General features: G+C 40.9%; 1 protein-coding gene across 1 annotated transcript in view; it reads right to left on the reverse strand.

The window, feature by feature from the left end:
- The window catches only part of LOC139649449 (partitioning defective 3 homolog B-like), a gene marked incomplete at its 5' end in the record, with an annotated part of 162,052 nt that overhangs the window by 128,882 nt on the left and 10,670 nt on the right, over positions 1-22,500 (reverse strand). The window contains 4 exon segments of the mRNA XM_071525860.1: positions 898-1,089; positions 18,110-18,238; positions 18,821-18,960; positions 20,783-20,891. Of these exon segments, the coding sequence (XP_071381961.1) occupies positions 898-1,089; positions 18,110-18,238; positions 18,821-18,960; positions 20,783-20,891 (570 nt within the window).

The raw sequence follows: 22,500 nt of genomic DNA on the forward strand, positions 1-22,500 counted from the left end.
TAAAATTAAATGACAACTACACTATTTTGGCAGTGTAAACAACTGCTTCTCAGGGAAAAATAATGTCAGAATTTCCAGGACAGTAATGTCGCACCTGAACTGTCGGCCATTATGTGGGCTCACTACCGGACCGGTAGTCTTTTGATTCACTTGCGCCACCGTAAGGTCGGATGATCATAAACCGGATAATCCTCTGACGTTGTCCGCTATTTTCACGTAAAGTAACGTGTAACGAGCCCATTTAAATTTCAGTAATTGTAATTGCGTTATTTAATTTGAAAAAGTAATTAGTTACATTACCACCAAAAGTTACTTTGTAACACATTATTCCCAACATTGCATATTACCCTGTCGTATAGCTATATTATGATTTACATAACGGATGGTGATTCCACATCAGTGATTAACTGTACGGAGAGAGCATAGTAATCAAAATCTAAAAGGAAGATTGCATTAGTTATGCACAGTGATGTCAGGGTTTTAATAGGATTGGTGACTCTATAGCATGACAACTACGATATTCAGGTGGAAAAAAGTGATTTTAGTATGTACTAATCAACAAATGATGAGTCTTAGTCTAAATCAAGATAAAAAATTAAGTGATAGCTACTCTTACAGAATTTTTTATACAAAAAATGAAAAGAAAATAAGAGTACTTTTCTCAGCAAGCAACAGTTTTTGGTAACTTAGCCTTGGTTGACAAAATGCTAAAACTTTTACAGATTGGAGTTTCTACATTTTAGAGAATTTGAAATATAACCTTCAGGTAAGAATGAAGATAATAAATTCCAAAATGAGAACTGAATATTTTCGAGTAGAATGAGATTTTTAGGACTTTGCATAATTTCTTCTTTATTTATTTTGTTCATTTGGTTGCTTATGGCGGTATGATGTCACCTTGTATGCAGCCCCTCCATGTATAATGGACTTGATGAAGATTCCCAGGTCCTCTCCAGTCTCTCTGGACTTGTTTCCTTTGAGGCTGACGCCCAGCCCCGCCGAGCCGCTGTCGTTAAGAGGCACCTCGAACATGAGCTGCTCCTTCCCATCCTCCGAAAGCACGCCCGGCCCCCGGGACACCTCATCCTTCTGAGGGTGAGACAGAGGGAAAAGGAGGTAGGAAGGGAGAGAGGGGTCGATGAGAGAGGGAGAGGGGGTGAAAAGAGGAGGAGGGTGAAAGAGAAGGAGAGAGAGAGGAGACAGAGGTCAGTTCATTTGGGCATGAATAGTCTCAAAAAGCCAAACTAAAAGCTTTTCCATTTGAGAGAAACCATCACAACCGTTTTCAGGAGAATTTCTCTAAGAGTGAAATCTCCAATTGGTGTCGGCTTTGAGGTCGCACAGTATTGCGGGCACAGTCTATTTTCGATGATAAAAAAAAAAGCTCCAAAAAGCCATTTTGCCTGGCTGCTTTTATATTCCCATCTTTTCTCTTCCCTTCAACAATACCAATAAAATGACCTGTGCATTTTTGAGAGGTAATTGGAGAATAGAGAGACAAACAGAATGCCAGAGAGAGATGGAGAGAAGGAAGGGAGTGAGAGCAGAGGGAGTATGGAGAGGTGAAAAAAGCAAAGGGAAAAAGTCAGTCAGAGCGACGAAACGAGGGAGTATAAAACAGAGAAAGAAAGAAAGAAAGAGCGACCATATAGGTGGAAATGACTGTTATTAGCCTAGGAAGATGGTGAAAAAAAGCATCTTTTGTCACCAAGGAGATAATGGCAATAATGAGTAAGTATGGGAGTAAGTCCCTGCAAAAATAAAGGAGAGAAAGAAAGAAAGCAAGAGGATCAAGCCGGATGAAAGTGTATATTTGAAGCCTGTGATGGCTCAGCGGGAGAGGTAGCATGGTAGCTCTATACAAGGATTGGATTATACTTATTTAAAACATAATGACAGAGAAAAAGACAGTACAATCTGTCAAAAAAAAAAAAGAATCCTTTCATTTCCAAACACTCAGCCTGCTCAGATCATTCCTTATTAGACCTGTCAATCTTTTAGTTATAGATGTGAAACCTCACAGATTATAACTGTGAAAGAAGAGTACAGCCCATCCTCCTTAAGTATTACCTTCTCTATAGAAACTCCATGCCCATATGTTTCTATCTATCTCTCGCTCTCTTGAGATTTTTTTCTTTCTTTTTAATTGGAATATTTAAACTTTTAGATCAAAAAAGAAACTATTATGTTCAGAGCAGAACACAGTAAAGAGCAGCGTTTTGATCAACTGCAGAAAACTGAAAGCAGAAAAGAAGAAAAAAAGTGAAGCAGGAGCAATTATCTGCATCAATCATCTAAAAATACCACTGTTTTTTAGCGATGATTTATCATAGTTTTATGCACAAGGACATAGAGGTCTTTCTTAATGAACATTCAATACTGGCCCACATAGCTAGAGCCAAGGAAGAGTTTTCTCCTCTCCTATTATATGATGTCTGATAGAGAGAGAGAGGGAGAGAGCGAAACAGTGTGTGTGTGTGAGAGAACACTGACTCCAGAAAATGAGTAGGAGAGGATGAGCTGTGTGTGTGTGTGTGTGTGTGTCCCTGTGTGTGAGTGAGCGTGTTTGCCGCACATATCTGCACACCTGTGTGAATATACGTATTTGCCGTGTACATGTGAATGTGCATGTGCATTTCCATGTGCACATTTTTGTCTGTCATCACCATTAAATCAAAACGTGTGTGTGTGTGTTTCTCTGTTGTAGTTTGTGTGTTTGCAAGCACACACAAAAAAGGTTTTTTGTGTGGTAGTAAGTCCAAGTCTGTGTGTGTGTGTCTGTCAGACTTTGGTCTGTATGTGTCTGTGTATGTGCGGGCGCGTGCATGCTTACAGTCAGAGTCTGTGTGTGTGTGTGTGTTTGCGTGGGTCAGCAGTGTCAGGTTTAGACAGTGTTTGTCTGTGGGGATTGTAGGTTTAACAGCGTTAAGCCGACACAAAGTCCTTTACTCTGCAGAAAACTGTTTTCCCTGCTGGAAAAACTCTCCCCATCAGACTGACTGTCCAGACCTGATAGGAAGCTCCACGACCTTGGAAAGAACTTCAAAACACCCAGGAGAGAGATGTTAACCAGTTTTTCTGCATAATTACATTGAGAATTTATTAGATTCCCAGATTCTGTCTGCAGCAATGTTCATGATTTGGCAACTTTACTGTTTTTTTCCACCACTGCAGCACTCAGTGTTTATTTGATTTAACTTCCATACTTTGTTAATTTATGGTTTATTTTCCTTGTACTCAGCACAGGACAGAACCAGCACCACAAAGAATTTACAGCGGAGGACGGGTGTTGTGATACTGGAGGAAGGATTAAACCAGTGGTTCTCAACCTGAGGGTCAGGACCACCCACGGGGTCGCGAGATGTTTTATGGAATCTGACAAAAATATGCAAATTTATTGTGAGGTTATCAGTGTGATGAATGCCATTTTTCTAGTGAAACAATGCATAGCCACAGCCTCTAGGTTTCTTCCGATAATGAATCAGAAAAATAGGCAGTAGGGAAAGTAAAAATCATCATTTGGTGTCAAAGCTCAACATTCTGTGTGTTTACACTTCAAACCAGTGTGAGTGTGAAGGAACTGCTTCTATTTGGGGGTTGCATGCTGCAAAGTTTTTTTTTTTTTTGTTATATGTTTTAACCAAGCCAATAAAAATTACTTGCAAAACTTAATGGATTTATAAAACGCTCTAATGAAGGCTTACATTCCAAAAAACATTAGCCTTAAATTGACCTATGTATAATTAAAGTCAAGTTTAGTCCAATTTTTTTAAACCGAATGATTCGTGGAAAATGTATCGACCCATTGGTGAGAAACTAAAAGACCTCTGGTTGGTGGCACAACTCTCTGCTACTCCTACATGCATGGGTTGACAAACCACATCTGTAAGTGCATGTACGCAAGCACACACACACTCATTCACCAGAGCTTCTGGTGAGCTGTTTACAGGTCCCCCCCCCCCCCACACACACACACACACACACACACACACAGACAGACAGACATAGATACACATACACACACAGGCGCAAACAAATTGTCAATATAAACTGTAATTTCATGGGAATGTTTCTATTATTTCTGCTTCATTGCTATGATATGTGGCTGTGAGTGGGTTTGTCCGTATCTGTGTGTAATACTGAAATAAGAGAGTGGTGTGTGTCCATGTGTGTGTTTTTGTGTCTGTCTCTATATGAAAGGTGTTTATATCTTGGCAACATGCATCCGCTCCCTCTATCAAACCCATCCCATTATAGAGAAAACAGTTTCAATAGATGAACATCCTTATGTTGCTCGTTTAACATTAAAATGGCTTGCCACAGCGATGGATCAACAGGAGGACATGCTATTAAAATGACAGATCAGTGTCTGTTTGTGTGAGTGTGAATGAGTGTGTGTGTTTGTGTGTGGTTTTATTGAAATGTGAAATGTGTGGGAGAAAAAGGGAAAGACAGAGTGAACGAGGAGAGACATGTTAAAATGAGCTGGGGCAGTCAAATACACACATACAAGAAAAACACACACGCGCACACTCGTCCTCAACTCACCCTTTGATAAAAGAGATGGTGGTGGTGTATGTGTGTGTGTGCTGCGGATGAGGGGGCGGAGCACTATCTCTACATGTGCTTTCCTGTGACCAAGCTAAGATACAGTGCAACACACACACACAGACACAGAAAGTAGTGGAATGATAATCAGAACTATATGTGATTCACTGGTTATCATGAAAACACATTTGTGTAGCTAGAGTAGTAGTAGAGTGTACACAGTATGTAGTAATATTAAATGATAAGACTATGAAGATTTATTTCCATCATCATCATCATCATCCCGTCATTGAACCGTGACTGACCTGTCACTCTGCTAAATGTGTGTGTGTGTGTGTGTGTGAGAGAGAGAGAGAGAGGAAGCCTGCTATCAGCAACAGTGTCCTTTACTGAGAGCAGCTCACAGATGTCCCTTCCATCCGGCCCTGCTAAGAAACTTTGTGTGCACCTGTGCCTGTGAGTGTGTGTGTGTGTGTGTAAAGCCCCATACTGTGAAAATGACTGTCCAAGGATCCATTACACCAGACCAAACAACAGTAGCCACTGTGGTTTAATGCAGCAGTAGGTATGACGGTGTGACACACACACACATACACACAGCTGAGGTAAGTACACCCAGGGACAAAACCTGACATTATGGGCAGTGCTTTTGACTTATGAAAATAACTGCCCCGCCACTGACCATTCAGCATGGGCCCCTTTTGCTCTCCGCCTGAGCCCCCCACCCCCCCCCGCCCCTAATGGTCAGTGTAACCACTCTAGAGGGAGGTTAGAGACCACAGACCACAATCTCAGTGTGACTGAATGACACTTACAACCCCACAGAGACAGGAAGAGGTTAGAGAGACACAAAGAGAGAGAGAGGGGGGAAGAGGGAGAGAGAGAGGGGAGAGAGGGAGAGAGGTGCAAGCCACAGTGGTTGTTAGTGCAGCTTTAATGTCTCTGGGCATGACGGTATGGGCGTTCAGCGTCAGTGTCTCGGGAATGGAAAGAGACGTTTCTAGAGATGGGGGGAGGTTGACTTCCTTGAGGTGTCTCCCATGCGGTGGATGAAATGGCTCGGAGGTAGTTTTATGGACAGATATATTCCAACTGGTGGATTTATGTGGTTCTTTGTAGCTCAATGGGCACTAATCCCCCCCAGGTTAGGGCTACGATGAAAAAAAAAAGTGTTGGACTTTAAGGTGCCTTAGTTAACAGCAGCCACAACATAGTGGAATAAATGGCAGAAACTTTTTGATTAGTGCATTTAAGGACTGATACATCGTGAATATTTTGGAAAGATGCATTTTATTTGGTTGATTTATGGACATTGATAGATGAGGCTACACAAAAACATGCATCACAGGTTTACTGTTCTAAACAGTATACATATTATTATTTTACCATTCTGCAGGTATTATCGTATTACTGTTCCACATGTTATTTTTTATTTTTAGTTGTGTTATTGGCAGTGAGTCCTTTCTATGTTTTGTTGAAGAATAATGCTGTACTTTGTGCTTGAGCAATATTATATGAGGTACAGTCATGCAAATAAAGGCATTTTGAATTTGATAGATTTATCAGTCAACCTGACAGTCTGACTCTACAGCCACATTTCCAAAGGAATAGGAAATCAGATTTTTAAATGATTCGTTAACTTAATGGTTTCTCCCCGTTTTGACAGCCATGGCAAGATCCGATCTGCGACAAAAGATTTAAAATCATATTTTGTGCCAGTGCAAATGCAGCATGTCTGTTATCAGCCTACATGTCCATTTGTATCTCTGTTTTGTGGCTGTTTATCTATAGCTGACAAGGAAATTCCTCTCTGTCACTCTGTTTGTAACTCTTTTGCATACAGAGAGTAAGAACAACAACGTCTTGCAATGACAATGCCCAAGTTGATCAGCAGTGGTTTGCACCCCCAATTGGTGTGTGTGTGTGTGTGTGTGTGTGTGTGTGTGTGTGTGTGTATGTATGTGAGTGTATGATACTCCAGCTGGGGAGGGCTTTAAGACACAGCAGTGACTACAGAGATGATAAACCTTCAATAAACAGCAGAGAGAGAGATGTGAGATGAGACAGAGAGAGAGAGGGAGAGACAGAGAGATGATACCCTTCTCGTCTGCTCTCCACTGGGATGATGGCAGCTCCTGCAGAGAAACCAAGCTGCCAAGGAGTTTGTGTGTGTGTGTGTGTGTGTGTGTGTGTGTGTGTAGGCAGGTCTCTGAGGGTGTAACAGATGGGGGATCTACTGTAGTGATTCTGTGAGGTCACATTGGTGATGATATCGCTGAGATGTAACACGCACGCACGCACACCCACACACACACACACACACACACACTGAGTGGCTGGCGTGGTGATGGATGAGGGATAATTGGAATGAAGAAACTGTTCAATAAAGTTGTTTTGTTTTGAATGTGTTCTGTCACCAGCTGCCAACTGTTTACTGATTGATTTAGCGTTGAGTGTGTGTGTGTGTGTGTGCACGCACATGCATGTGTGTGTAAGGAGCATCTGGCACTAAAGAGAATGTTTCCTGTTGTGAAAATAAAAGAGGAAAGGACAGGCAGAACACTGTCTTGCTGCTCATCACATACTAGATACTATTGGCAGAAGTACAGAATCATATCCTGAAATCCTCCATTCAAAAATCTACATTAGTAGCTCCAGTGCGACTGTGGATGGTTGGTATTCTTATCCTCATCTACTGCGTTAGGCTGTGCCTTTTCAATTTTCATACATTATGCTTTTATCGTGTGTGAGGTAAGGTAGAAGAACACGACAATAAAGTAGTCCGTTATGCTTCAATTCTGTTCTGTTTCCTCTAGTTTATTCCACTGTTTGTTAATCTGTGGGTCAAGACCCAAACTGGTAAGTAGGCCAGTTTCTAGTGGCCTGGCAGGGAACCAGAGTGCTAATGTAGCAGGCTGGTCTTGTGGATTGGATTTGTGAAATGAGCACACTATTTTAAAATGTAAAATATGTCCTCTGTGGGTGAAAAGTGAGAGAAATACTTCTTTCTACCAGAAGGCAAGGCAAGGCAAGGCAGCTTTATTTGTATAGCACATTTCATACACTGGGGCAATTCAAAGTGCTTTACAGAGTGATAAAAATACAGTAAAGGTAAAAGATCTACAATTAAAAAGTGCAAAAGCACAGAAAAGAGCTACAAAATATAAAAGACTTAAAAAGTAAACTTGTGCAGTTCAAATCAAATGAGATAGAAAGATGAAAGAACACAACAAATACAACAAATACTCCCACTTTTAGATGCACATTGTGAGTGAACCCATATGTTTTTCTGTTTTTTCCCCTGTCCTTCCAGATTCTACTCTTGATCTGATATTTACATCAGATCTCACTGCCTAAGGCAGACGAGAATCATAGATTCTCCTCTTGGTCAAAAACCTCACCATCCACAGATGGATGAGAATCATACATGGTAAAGCCCTGTCCCCCCCACATATAGTGTTCACTCATGCGCAAGTAAGCATTACCCGGACAAGACCAATGAAAATTCGTACTTGCCCGTGTCAGCTCTGTTGGGATCCTGAACAGAAAGAGTTAAAATTAAGGTTATTTAAAAGCTAAGCTGAAAAGATAAGTTTTTAGCCATTACAGGGTAGAGTAGGCAGTGTAAAATAAGAAAGTTTTTAGCTTTGACTTAAAAGTGGTCAGTCGGGGCTTGTCTAATATCATCTGGGAGGTTATTCCAGGTCTGTGTTGCATGATAACAAAACTCTGCTAAGGATTTTAGAATTTTAGAAAAGGATTTTGTGAAGGAGACATGACTAGAAAGAGGCAGTAGTTCGACAGTTAGCACAGTGGAAGGGTGTGGAGGTCGGGTTGGTGCTATTTTCGGTGCTACGGAACTACTTTCCTGAGATCACAAACTGTTTACAGCCAACTTATTAAGTTGTTTGAGAAAAAAGTTGGCTGGCCCGATGCACTGTGATGATGAAATATGCTGCCCAGAGCAACAGCATGGCTCTTTGACGTGTTTTTAATCGTTTTTTTTTAATACAATGGAGTTCTATGGCTGCTGGGACATGGCGTCACTGGGCATCGGCTACATGGACAAGACTTGTTGGAATTGCTGATTTTGTTATTTTCATAGGATTTGTTGATGGTAAGCAATGCATTAAAAAACACCAGCCTTATCCTTTAACCAGTACGTTTTAGTTGCCTAAACCTAACCCTAATGCAAACCTTAACCAAAGTTGTTTTACTTGCCTAAACTTAACCATTAACTAAACTTTTTCACAAGTAACAGGTGAAAATGGCGTGTCCAACTGCTGCAGCATTCTAATGTGGGGACAGAACGTAATCTTCATTACATTTATTCATCACATTTTTCATGTCCACAAACATGTAATGTGTGTTCCAGGGTGAAACATGTATTATTTTGATCTTGAAAAGTTGAAGAGCCTGTCTTGTACTGCATCATACATCCTTCTCATTTCTTAAATTGTCTGAGAGACGGGTGGAGGGGACAGGCATATGGGGAGGGGTAAACAAGGGAGTCATAAATGAAATGAAAAGAAGAATGAGAGTAAGAAAGAACAAGAGAATGGAAGAGGGAGGGAGGGAGAGAGGGAGGTGTGAAGTGTTTGGAAGCAGAAAAGAGCATCTTTGTTTGAAACATTAGTTTAGTTTCAAGGCACTAGCCAACTCAGCAGGTGTATGCCTGTTGGTGTGTGGAGAAAATGAGTGAGAAAATGTCTTTTTATGTTGCGTGTATGTGTGTGAGTGATTGAGTGATTGTGTGTATGTGTGTGTGTGTGTGTGTGTGTGTGTGTGTGTGTGTCTTTTCTCCACGCAAAGCAGAGTGCCAACACAGCATGTGGATGTACACTTGTTGGTGTGTGTATGTGGACTGTGTATGTATATGCGTGTCGCAGAAAAAGTCAGTGTGTGTAAGTGTGTGTGTGTGTAGAGGTGGTGTAATGTCTTTGTTCTACAGCAAGCACAGACATTAAGCAGACAACACCAGATGGTGGGCTAAAATGAGACAAGGGAAGAGGGGGAGGAGAAGATAGACGAGATCCTTCCATCATTTCATCATCATCCTTCTTCTGTTTCCTCTCAGTAAACAGAAACATTAAGCTGGCATATACCTTCACTTCAAAATGTAAAAAACCTTTTTTTTTTCAAAAAGTTGGAGCCATTTAACTGTTTAAACTCTATTTGAACTTAATTTTCCCTGAAATACTTCCCTGAAATGCACACAAGTGATTTGTATTTGTGTAAAAACAGAAGTGCCAAATCCACTAAAATCACCTCTTTTATAGACCCCTTCATGTTTTTTTTTTGTTTTTTTTAAATCTCAAGCTAATGGCTGCCCAAAGCCATTCCCATCTACAATATCAACAAAAAAGGATATCATTTACCAAATGGCATGGATCGTTCCACAGTTTACGGAGGAAGGCGGTGCTGTTTGGCGCTAGGGCAACTTTTTCCTTTCTGTTTTCTTAGCAGACCGACTCACAGGCAATGGTGATGGGCAACGTTGTCCAACATTGTCCAGTGATCACGATTAAGGATCAGGACAGATTGTATGAGGATAACATATTGGACTAGGAAGATAAGAAATATATAATTAAAATTAAAAGTACTTCAAGGTTTTTACTGTGGCCTTTATAGCCAGCAACCCGGACAATGACACAGCTAATGTCCCAGTCTGAGAGTGAGGTGACACACCAATGTTCAATAATTTTATTTTGGAATTTGAAAAGATTGCAATTAATCAATACAACTCTCATAACGAAATAACTTCTACAATCGTCTACCAATAACTTATACGTGTAATGGTAATGGTTTACTTTCATGCAAGAGATTTATTTTGCTTTGTTTTGTCTCCTAAATGGTGCATACCTCACTTTAGAATAAAACTCTTCACATGAAGCACATCAAAGGTCATTATTGAGGAAGTTATACAGGTGGAGAGGAAATATCTGGAGGACAAATTAGTTTAGCCACTGCCGGGTTTCTGAGAGGCATGTTTGTGTGTGTTTGTGTGTGTGTGTGTGCGTGTGTGTGTTTGTGTCTCTTGGGACTAGCAGGTTGCTGTAAGCCGGTGTGTGTGTGTGTGTGTTATGCTATAAATCAGCCAATAGCATCCTCTACATGACAAAGGATCCAGTATCAATCAAATACCGACCTGTTTGGAATATCACTACAACTTTCTTCCTAGTCATCATGAAATTTCTTACCTCTCCCTTATTCCCTTTTGGCTATCACCCTCTGTTTCATCCCCCTTGCCACTACACACCCTTTTTCTTGCTTCTAATTTATTCTATCTGTCCTTCTATTTGTTCTTTCTCTGACTGCTTTATTTTCCCTTGTTTCCACCTTACTATTTCTTTCCTCTATGTAGCTGAGTTCAGTAACCTTATCATAGAAACTGGTTTATTCTATTCTTCAAACCTTTGCTACTCAGTTTCAGTGCTGCAAGGGCTGAAGGAAGGAAGGAGGGAGGGAGAAAAGGAGGAGAAATATATTGATAAAAGGCCAAAGGTTCATTAGACCCTTCATTACTTACAGTGCTGCTATCAATATACACTTTAACCCTCACCATTAAATGAACCCTTAATCTCGCCTCAAATCTAAACCTCATTTTGGAGGATTTTCATTTTACAAAAAAACACACACAGAACCACCTGTAAAATTCCAATTAAGGAGTGTGTTCACAGCTATTCTCTAAGCAGAAACGCAATTGCAGTCGCTCTTATATACTGTTGTGACTGTTGAACAAACCCCATCAGCTGTTAACTAATTAGACAGAGGTGAAATTCACCAGAGAGAGAGAGAGGGAGAGAGAAAGAGGGAGGGGGGGGGTCTGTCAGCTCATAGAAATAGAGATAATAGGGGTGAGAAATGCTAGACAACTGTGACACACACACACCCACCAGAGACATCCCTTTCTAACAGACGTGAACTTCAGCATGGTGTGAATGACTTGGTACACACACATCTTCCTTCCTTCCTTTCCTTCTGTAAATAACACTGCAGTCAGAATGGACTCCTTGCTCCCTTTCCTGTCTTGCAGGCCAACATCTCCCTCTGTCTATGCATCCTCATTCTCTATATCTATCCACACACACACACATTATATACCTACTGTATTCAAGCTGAGCTGAGATTGCCTATTAGAAACTAAAAATCACTAATTAAACTGTACTCAGACTGAAGCGTAATGGAGAATCTTTCCAAAAAACTATCTTAAAGATAGCAGCGGTCTCATTACCTCCTCAACCTTTTCTACCAAATTTCTTTCACTTTTTGCCTATAAATAATCTGTATTGTAATGAATTATTAAATTCAGTAATAATTGTAGAAAACTAATTTTCACATTTAAAGGGAGACTTTGTTGTAAGTTATGTAAATTAAGATATACCCACCTACAAATAAAATTTGGGTTTTCACGCTTCAATCCCCCCCCCCCCCACACACACACACCTTTAACTACCTTTACCCCTGGGCCAATAAGCAGCTACACCATGTACCTCGCTGCATCACTGTCGTACCTCTAATCACAGTAAAATATGCCGTCTTGGGTCTTTTTGCCACATTAGAGCCTCAGATCTCTGGATAGTCGCATTAGCAGAAAGGTGTTCATGTTCATAAATATTGATTGAACTGTCTAAAATCATAGGAATAGCATGTGTGCCTGCTGCCGGCTGGATTTTTCTATTAAGTGTGATGTCTGAAGACACGACTGCCTGAGACATGGACAGTATGAATCATTATGATCCGTTTAGTGAATGAAACTGCAGCTTGAAGGGGGATGAAAGGTGTTTAACCACTGAGGAAAGGTTTCCAGCATGAGAAATGTGAATAAGCCTTGGTCACAAACTTTGTTCTTGTGTTAACATGAACACAAAAACAAATGATTACTTGCCACAGCTCTTTTCCCGAATAATACACAGCAATGTAAATTGAATCTCCCCACATCCAAAGCAGGGATACTGATACTATACTAGGGGTGGCCAACCTGCGGCTCGCAAGCCACATGCGGCTCTTTGCTCGTTCTTATGCAGCTCTTCAATTCACATCAAATTGTCTGTGTGTGTGTGTGTATGTGGTTTTAACACACTGCCTGTTACAGGCCATGCTTATGTATACCACTGCTTCAGTGTGAGAGCCAGCCACTTCAAACCAATCATATACCTTGGAAATGAAAAAAAAAAAACATGCCAGCGAACCAATCACCTTGGAAATGGAAAAAAAAAAACTTTGTGGTGATTTTGCTGTTGATTTTGCTGTTGTGATTTGTTGCCGTTCCAACATTTTCTTTTAAGGCAAGTTCGCTCTAAAAATGGCAGGGAAATGCAAAAGTAAGCGCAAATATGAAGACGAACACAGGACGTTTTTAGAAGAGTGGGAGAGTTTATATTTTTTTGTTGAACGTAATGGCAAGCCATTCTGCCTGATATGCCAGACGTCATTAGCACATTTCAAGGCTTCAAATCTACAGCGCCATTTCAGCTCACTCCATGCTAACATCGACCAGGAATTCCCGAAAGGTACTGAACTTCGCAAGCACAAATTAAACACCTTGAAAAATCAGGCAGAAAAACAGACTCAGCTGTTCCGAAAATTTGCCAAGCATTCGGAGACAGTAACGCTTGCATCATATCAAGTGCCGTGGAACATTGCCCGTGCTAAAAAGCCATACAATGAAGGCGAGTTTGTAAAAAAATTCCTCAGTGATGTTGTTGAAATCTTGTCTCCAGAAAATGACAAACTGAAACGAATGGTATCAGACGTCCAACTGTCACGCCACACTGTTGAACACAGAATATCGGACATAAACAATGCCACTAAATCACATTTACATTCTGATCTTCAGAAATGCGAGTATTTCAGTGTCGCATGAGATGAGTCTTGTGATATACAAGACAAGCCTCAGTTGGCAATACTTGCACGGTCCGTTTCAGAAGATTGTGTAATAAAAGAAGAACTCCTCGATATCGTACCATTAAAGGACAGAAGGCGTGGCATCGATGTGAAAGAAACAATGACAGATGTGTTTGTGAAAGCAAATCTGCCATTACCGCAACTAACGGCAATAGCCACGGATGGAGCGCCATCTATGGTCGGATCTGTGACCGGGTTTGTGGGGCTCTGTAAAGCTGACAACACATTTCCCGAGTTTTGGACTTTCCACTGCATCATTCATCGGGAGCAATTGGTGTCTAAAAAGTTGAATTTAGACCACGTCATGAAGCCCGTGATGGAAATTGTTAATTATATTCGCACACATGCTCTTAACCACAGACAATTCAAGAATCTCATTGCTGAACTCGACCAAGGGCTTCCCGGAGACCTGCCGCTCCACTGTACTGTGAGGTGGCTTTCTAAAGTGCTTTCTCGCTTCTTTGATCTTTTGGACGCTGTGAAACTGTTTATGGAAGAGAAGCACAAGGAATATCCTGAGCTCTCAGACCCCCAGTGGATTTTGGATTTGGCCTTTTTGGTAGACATGCTGTGTCATCTGGACAGACTGAACCTGGATCTAAAGGGGAAGTTAAAAATGCTGCCTGACCTGGTGCAAAGTGTATTCGCGTTTGTCAACAAACTCAAGCTGTTTAAGACACATCTTCAAAAGGGAAAATTAGCGCATTTTCCCTCTCTGCTAAAAGCAAGCGGACAAGCAAGCGCCCTGAAAATGGAAACAGCCCGATATGCAACACTGGTTGAAAACCTTCAGGAAAGTTTTGCGGCCCGATTCCATGATCTACAGCTGAAAAGGCCACAGATTACTTTCCTCATTGACCCTTTTACTGCGGAGACGGACTGTTTAAAAGCCCCGCTAGTCACAGACGAAGCAACGTCTCAGGTGGAGATGATTGAACTTTCTGAGGATGACAGACTGAAATCTGTTCTGAGGGAAGGGACCCTTGAGTTCTGGAAAACTGTGCCAATGGAAAAATATCCCAATGTCAAACGGGCTGCGCTCAAGCTACTCTCTATGTTTGGGTCAACGTACGTTTATGAGTCTGTGTTTTCTACCCTGAAACATGTGAAATCAAAGCATCGATCTGTTCTTACTGACACACGTGAAAGAATTGCTTCGAGTGGCCACAACTGAATACAAGCCAGATTTAAAAAGGACTGTTGAAGGCAAGGAATGCCAGAAGTCCCAAAGTCAAAAGTCAGAGTCAAAAGCAGCAACATGCATGGTAAGATAAAAACTTTTGTCAGATGAAAATATTCTGTTATTGGAAGGTAAATTGTTATATTTTCATTGTGTGTGTGTGTGTGTTTGTGAGGATAGGTGTGCTTGTGTGTGTGTGTGTGTGGGTGGGTAAGATAAAAGATGTTCTGTCTTTGCATGGTATTGTAAATTGTTAGATTTTCATTCTGTGTATGTGTGAGAGAGGGAGTGCGTTTGTGTGCCTGTGTGTATATACATGGCTCTTTGCAGTACCACAGCATTTTTTTTTGGCTCTTACTCTCTGACTGGTTGGCCACCCCTGTACTATACATTTACTTTTTTGCACAGCTTACTGTATAAACAACTTTGACACAAAAAAGAAAAACACTAACTTTGCTGTGACTTTGTCCAACTTCTCTCCAAACTTTTCTCTACCGAGGTATTTCTTAGCCTCCAAATGAACGTAGTGAAAAAGTAACTTCAGGAGATTATAGAAAACAGGAAAGCAGAATATAAGGCTATATTGGGTCTGTGTATAAACCTAACGCTATTGTCCATCGGATATAACCATTCTTTTAAATATAATGGCACAAGGGCATTCAGCCCTTGATGTCGGTCTAAGCCCAGAGCACCCAGAGGATGGGAGCATACAAAATGCATTAACAATATAAATGAGTGTAAACGCACACACAAATATTCACACACAAGTAGGTAGGAAGGCACATAACCATCTATGCACGTACACACACACACACACACACACACACACAATGACAGTGTCCTTGACTCCTCGGCTGGTTGAGAATCTATCCAAATAGACAGTGAGAACTCAGAGAACAATACAATACCAATGGGAGGCATTTTGGTGTGTGCGTTTGTCTGTGTCAGAACAATACTCAACTGATGGGAAGAATTTCTTCCGTTTGCATGTACAAGTGAGTGCCACCGAGTGTGTGTATGAGTGTGTGTGGGTGTGTGTGTGTGTGTGTGTGTGTGTGTGTGTGTGTGTGTGTGTGTGTGTGTGTGTGTGTTGAAGAACAATACAAGACCAGCGGGACCTCAGTATCCTGACCGGGTGGGTGTATTTTGGCGCGCTACCCATGGTGTCAGATTGTATGAACGCCAGGCCCAAGGCTAATGTGTTGTTGGCACAAGGCAGAATCTACCAAAATACAAGTAAAACAGGGCACAAAGGAGAAAATAAGTAAATAAAATTAAAACTGTAAAAAGAAAAGAATCCAACACTACGCAACATCATAGCTTTTGTCACAAAAACAGCAGGGAAGTGTGTACTAGCATTTCTGCATGATCACTTTCTCAGTAATGACCATACTCCATCTTGAAACTCTTTTTAAGTAATAGTAGTAATAGTACTGGTAGTAAAGTTTGGAGTCAGAACATCTATACATCCATACTTTTTTATACTTTTTTTTATATATATATGCATATTTGTACATAGTAGTTAGATGTTTAGGTTTACCTCTGTCCATTTTGTTGTCCTTGTTTTTAGCTGCATATTTATTCTGTGTAAGTACATTGTGAGTAACGGAAAAATCGGAGTCAAATTCCTTGTATGTGTACATACTTGGCCAATAAAGCTGATTCTGATTCTGATTCTGATCCTTGCAAGGGTGGGAGGGGCCAGAGAGCAGAGGAAGGACATACAGTATAGGAGAGAGGACGAGAACAGTGGAGGACATATAATACAGTAAAAACCCTGGACTCACTCATAAAAAACGCACACATGCTCCAGCAGCCTTGGATACTGGGGCATGGAAAAGTACCATTGAGTTCAGACATGCGTGCATACACACGACCCTGGACTTTACATAACACACACAAACGGACATAGAAAATGACCCTCAATGTTACCACACACACACACACACACACAAAAAACACACACACACACACACTCAAGCACACTGCTCCATTTCCTGTCCGCAGAAACAGAGTTTCCTATGGGGCTCAGGGTCACGTGCATGTGTGTATGTGAGTGTATGTGTGTATAGGTGTGTGTGTGTGTGTGTGTGTGTGTGTGTGTATGAGTGGTGAGCGGATCTTCCTGGCAGCCGCTGAGGAAACATCGGTCGATAAGAGCAGGAAGAGAGACACAAGAGGGGAAGAGAGAGAAAAGGAGACAGACAAAAAGTGAGATGAAAAAGAGACAGAAAGATACAGGGCGAGACGGAAAAAGAGATGCAAAGACGTGAGTGATGTGTGGAAAGGAGATGAAAGCATGTTAGCCCTAATGAACAATGGCAGCCTTAATGTTAGGAGAAAACCTTGAATAAAGGAAGACCTCTCGCTATGACCTTTCTTTGTCCTTGTGTGTGTGTGTGTGTGTGTGTGTGTGTGTGTGTGTGTGTAGCAAAACAATTAATATCTCAAAGTTGTAGGGAAAGGAAAAGGAAATAAAAACCACAAAGGTAATGAATTAGATTATTACTTTAAGACACTAATAGATGGACAACTGTTGGAGCTAATTGAAGAACAAGGACGGTCAGGAATGGTCAAAGATTTAAACAAAGATAAATGCAGATGAAGAAGATGATTTCATGCTACTGTATATGATAATTAGGACAATTAGTTATTGTGCAGTACACTAGAACAGGGGCAACACCAGAAAGAAGAAAGATTCTCAAGAAATGTAGAAAAAGTTTTATTAGCAGAAATAGTAGAGAAATAAGTTGATAACCTAGGAAGACAGCTGTAATTGACATCAGTGAATGTGTTCCATAGTAGTTGATCATGCAGTCAGATAAAGGGAGAAAGCACAGAAAAAGAAGAAGAGAGCAAGAGTAGGTTAAAAAAAGATGTTTATTGATCAAAATAGTAATGAAATTCAGATAGAAACAATGTAGCAGGGAAAGGACTGGTGCAAAATATTGCTAAATTAAATATGAAGCTTTAAGATGGTTCATTCAATTCAATCAGAATGGAGTTGTATGAGATAGGTCGTGATTGGTTGATTGGTTTAAAAAGAGGGGAATGGTTGGCCAGGGAAGTATATCATCTTTCAGATTATTCAGAAAAGGCAACGGTCACTGACAGCTGAGTTTAAAGTCTATAAAAAGGAGCCTTCCTATAGGCTGCTGAGCCGTGCATCATCCAGGCAAGCCTGTCGATTGGACCAAGAATTTCAAAGTTAGAGGGAGACAAAATCTTATTGGCTGTTAAGAAAGAGTGAAGTGTGTGTGTGTGTGTGTGTGTGTGTGTCTGAGGTGAGTGAGAGAGTCAGATTATGTGTTGGTGTATCTGTCTGCCTGCCTGGCTGCCTTGTTGGATAATTTCAGAGGAGGAAAAAAAAAATCATATAACTGGCCACTGACCTGCCAATCAACCAGAAAGTCTCTTTTCATTGGCTGAGAGTGTAGCATGGTCTGACAATAGAGCCTTGTGATTGGTTCTTACCATTTCTCGGGGCAGGAACATGTCTTCCTGTCGCAGGACCACCAGACACACACTCTCTCCCTGCCGCGTGCTGCGTAGCATACACACCAACTCCTCCTGGCCCACACCCGTGATATCCACACCGTTTACCTAAATGCACACACACACACACACAGAACAAACCAACACACCACCATCATCATCACTACAACCTTTCCCCCCCTTCTCTCATCTACACTGTACATATCTTCTCTATTTCTAATGGTCCCCTAAACGCCTCACATCTATTGCAGTCAAATAAAATGCACAATGCTAGGTTAGATTGTGCGCATTATTTTTCACAATTTAGAATAATAGTAAAGACATAAAATTATGAAATAACACAAATGGAATTATGCAGTGACCAAAAAAGTGTTAAACAAATAAAAATTATCTTATATTTTAGATCCTTTAAAGTAGCCGCCCTTTGCCTTTGGAAAGAAATTCATACGTAGGCATCAACTTCACTATTTGTATTTGTCTTCAAGCATTTAAGCATAAGCCTTTAGATCAAAATGGCTTTAAGATAACGAAAAACATAGTACATTCAATCAGGTGTGTCCAAACTTTTGACTGGTAGTGTACTTAGACAGGTTAATCAGATTAAATATACCTTTGTCACTTAATAACTGCAGCTGTAACAGGACAAAATGAGCCAACATATTACTTTTACACCAGTCAGCAGTCCTGTACCTCTAGTATGCGGTCTCCAGACTGCAGGCGTCTATCTTTAACAGCGGCTCCACGTGGCAGAATGTTTTTAACTAGGATTGGACCGGGACCATGGACTGAAGAATCTCTGGTTACTACAGTAAAACCAAGACCTTCCGAACCTAGAAACACACACACACACCACACACACACACACACACACACACACAGATACAAAAACGCACAAATACACAGAGGAAAGGAAGGTGAAGTATGTGGAGTAATAATAGCACTTTGACTCTTATGCCTATCTAAACACACAGACACCCGCAAACACTCTCACATGCGCAAGCGCTTAAGTTTTGCCTGAATTTATTTTTGCTCTCTACATCTGTTCGCTCCCTTCCTCTATATTTCTCTTCCACCTACTCTGTTTCCATCACATTCACTCCGTCTCAGTTGCTTCTATTCCCGATTTTAAAGCTCAACTTTAGAGCTAAAATCTCCCATCCACCACACACGCACACACACGCACGCACACACGCACACACACACACCTTAAACTACTCCTGAGAACTTCAGTATCGGTGACTCAGCTACAGGCTGTGTATGTGTGTGTGTGATAATTTAAAGCCTTTAGAGATTGTTATAGCCCTGTGTGTGCTTATGTGTGTGTGCTCGTGTGTGTGCTCATGTGTGTGTACGTGTATGTGTGTGTGTCTTAATTTAAACCCTTTAGCTATAGCTCGGTCTATCTGCAGGTGTGACGGTTTTAAAAATGGGTTCAGGTGTGGGGCAGCGAAGAGGAGAAGAAGAGAAGAGGGAGAAAAGAGGTAACAAGTGAAAGAAGGATGAGTGTAACAGAGCGGAAAAGAGGAGTGAATGTTCTGGAAAGAGATTTGATGAAGATTAAAACGCTCTGCTAAACAGGGAAAACACATGCACGCTTACACATATTCAGTCTTTCTCACACACACACACACATAGACGTGGCACACACACACACACACACACACACACACACACATACACGTGTCAAGGCGCACACGCACACACACACACACACACACACACACACACACACACACACTCTCGGACTGGCTGTGTGTTTTATAGTCCTCATTTAGTCTGGTCTCTTTAGCAGAGCCAAGTCAGCAGTTTGGTCCAGTATGAATTCATATCAGCAGAAATGAGCAGATCAATAAAGACTTAATAGAGCCTGAAGAGGGGGAATCAGAGAGATGGAGAGAGGGAGGGAGTGAGGGAGGAGAGGGAGCCAGAGAACAGAGAAAGAGAGCTATAAAGAAATGAGAGCAAGGCTGGGCGAAAAGCAGGAGAAATAAAGAGGGTCAATGGGATAGATTTAGAAAATGAACAGAGTGAATGCGAAAGAAAAGAAAAAAGTGAGAAAATGGAAAAAGGATAAAGAGATATAAGGGAAAGATGAGATTATTGAAACTTTTTTTCATTCCTAGCTGAATCTCCGGACCCACATTCACAAAGTAGTGCTGATGTGAGACTAGCTGGGCTTTTAAGGCATCCTGCAGTTCATGTTGCATATGATCTGAACACTGATCCTACATTAACTGAGTTAATCCAAATGGGGACAAAACGGTTGCCATTAAATGCACACAGACACAAAGGGATCCATACCTTTATTTTTAACTTAACCGAACTCTGAGTATGTAAGGTTCTCGTGAAATACCAGGTTTTCCTCACCATCTTTCACAGAACAACCACACTCTGAGAATGTACGTTTTAGGCCTATATAGATAGGTTACAGAAAATGATCAGAGTGAATGTGAAAGAGAAGAGAATAGTGAGGTAGTGTAGGAGAAGATCAAAAGATATGAGAGAGAGATGAGACTACTGAAAGCTTTTCATTCCACATTGAGCTTCTGGACCCACATTCACAAAGGGAGTGCTGATGTGAGACTTCTTTTGAAATGAGCCTAACTCTGCTTGAGTAAGACTGTAGCCTCACTGTAGCCAGGAGTTCCTCACCTTTCTTTAGGTCAATCCTCAGTCTCCTCCCTCCTTTCTTATTGGCCACCAGACTGGAGAGGGCAGGACTTTTCTTAAGCAGAGGGCTCTCACTCCTCCCCTTGGAGGCCTAGGTTGAGGATGTAAAGGTTTACATTAGTGAAAAAAGCAATAGGCTAAAAAGGGAAGTTGACGACAGCAGTGGATTTTAACTTTTTTTACACTACCTTCAACAGTTGAATGCCCCATTCTACATACGTCATCTCCAATGCAATGTCGCCCCCAACTGGTTGCCACCAAATCACAAGACATTTTTTTTTAGAATTTAAAATGGTAAATGTAGAGTGAAATACTATGTATATTATGTTTTTCTATTGTAAGAGGTTTTATTGTATTAAATGGATGAATGGAAAATAGCTCATGAATCCAGTCAAGTTAACGGAGTCAAGACGGACTGGAGACAACGCAAAAATTTGATTTTTTCAACAAATCACGTCACTCCGCTGCCAGCAGAACCACTGTCCATAAGGGGGCGTTGTCCCATAAGAATGACTGGACTTCCGGCATAACGTAACTCAATTGATTATTCAGTTGTGAGCGAAGTGTTAGCCTGGGATCAATTGTTGAAACTTTGTCTCACTTAAATATACTTGTGTTATTTGTATGTAGAGACCCACTAGAAACAGGTGTGTAACCCATTTAGAGTCCTGCCCAAGTTTACAACAACAACAATACTTTATTGTCCCTCAAAGGGAAATTTGTTTTCACAGCTTTGCAGGCCTCACATAAATACATAGACACATAAATACATAAATACATATATACATATAACACACATAACATTTAGCATGGCAGTTTGTTCAGTGCCTCGATAGCAGAGGGGACAAAGCTGTTTTTAAAACAGGCCCGTTTCCAGGTCAGAGACCTGTACCTGCGACCTGATGGGAGGAGTGAGAAGAGTTTATTGAGGGGTTGTGTGGGGTCGTGCGCTATGGTGAGTGCTCTTAGGAAAACTGATCTAAGATCTGCAACAGTGGGGCCCCTAGTTTTAGCATCATGGATAAACAGTTTGTTCCCTTTTTTTTTTTTTTTCCCAGCAACATTAGCTTCATAATCTTGCTTCACAGCTGTTGCTAAGTAACTGTTGATTCTATGCCAGTTGATCTTTCAAATGTTGGGCATGTCACCATGGCGATGTTATGGAGGACAGTTACTGCATGTTTATGGCCAAGACTTAGTTCTAGAGAAGAGGCAGGATTCACATAAAACTACTGTGAAAGTGTCATTGTTTATCTAAATTAAAGAAATTGTGAAAAATTATAGAATGAAATCAAAAGACAGGACAACTACTTATTTTTTTAAGATCTGTTAACCCCCCACCTAGTACCATATGTTTAAACCGGTGCAGCCATATCTTGTACAGCAGTCCCGATGTACATTGGCTAATCACTAAAATGTTGACTATCAGTAGTATCAGTTTTTGCAAATGAAGGTGACAAGCTGTGGTTACTTTAATTTCTGTGTTATTAGTTGCTTGTCTGTTGATGTTTAAAGTAACAAATACATTTTGGTTGGTCTCAGTTCATGCCTGGTATTTCCACAATTTCTACATTTTCATAACAATTTCTAATAGGCAATTTCTGACTAATAAGTTTCTGTTAGGTTGCAACTAGCTTGTAAATATGTGAGAATTGACAACTGTCTGATAAAATTCACAATGTCAGTGTGTCATGTGATGT

Source organism: Centroberyx affinis, unplaced genomic scaffold (assembly GCF_046629955.1).
Source record: "Centroberyx affinis isolate AG114_WGS23_722 - 3 ecotype Tasmania unplaced genomic scaffold, CSIRO-AGI_Caff_v1 ptg001345l_1, whole genome shotgun sequence".
NCBI lineage: Eukaryota > Metazoa > Chordata > Actinopteri > Beryciformes > Berycidae > Centroberyx > Centroberyx affinis.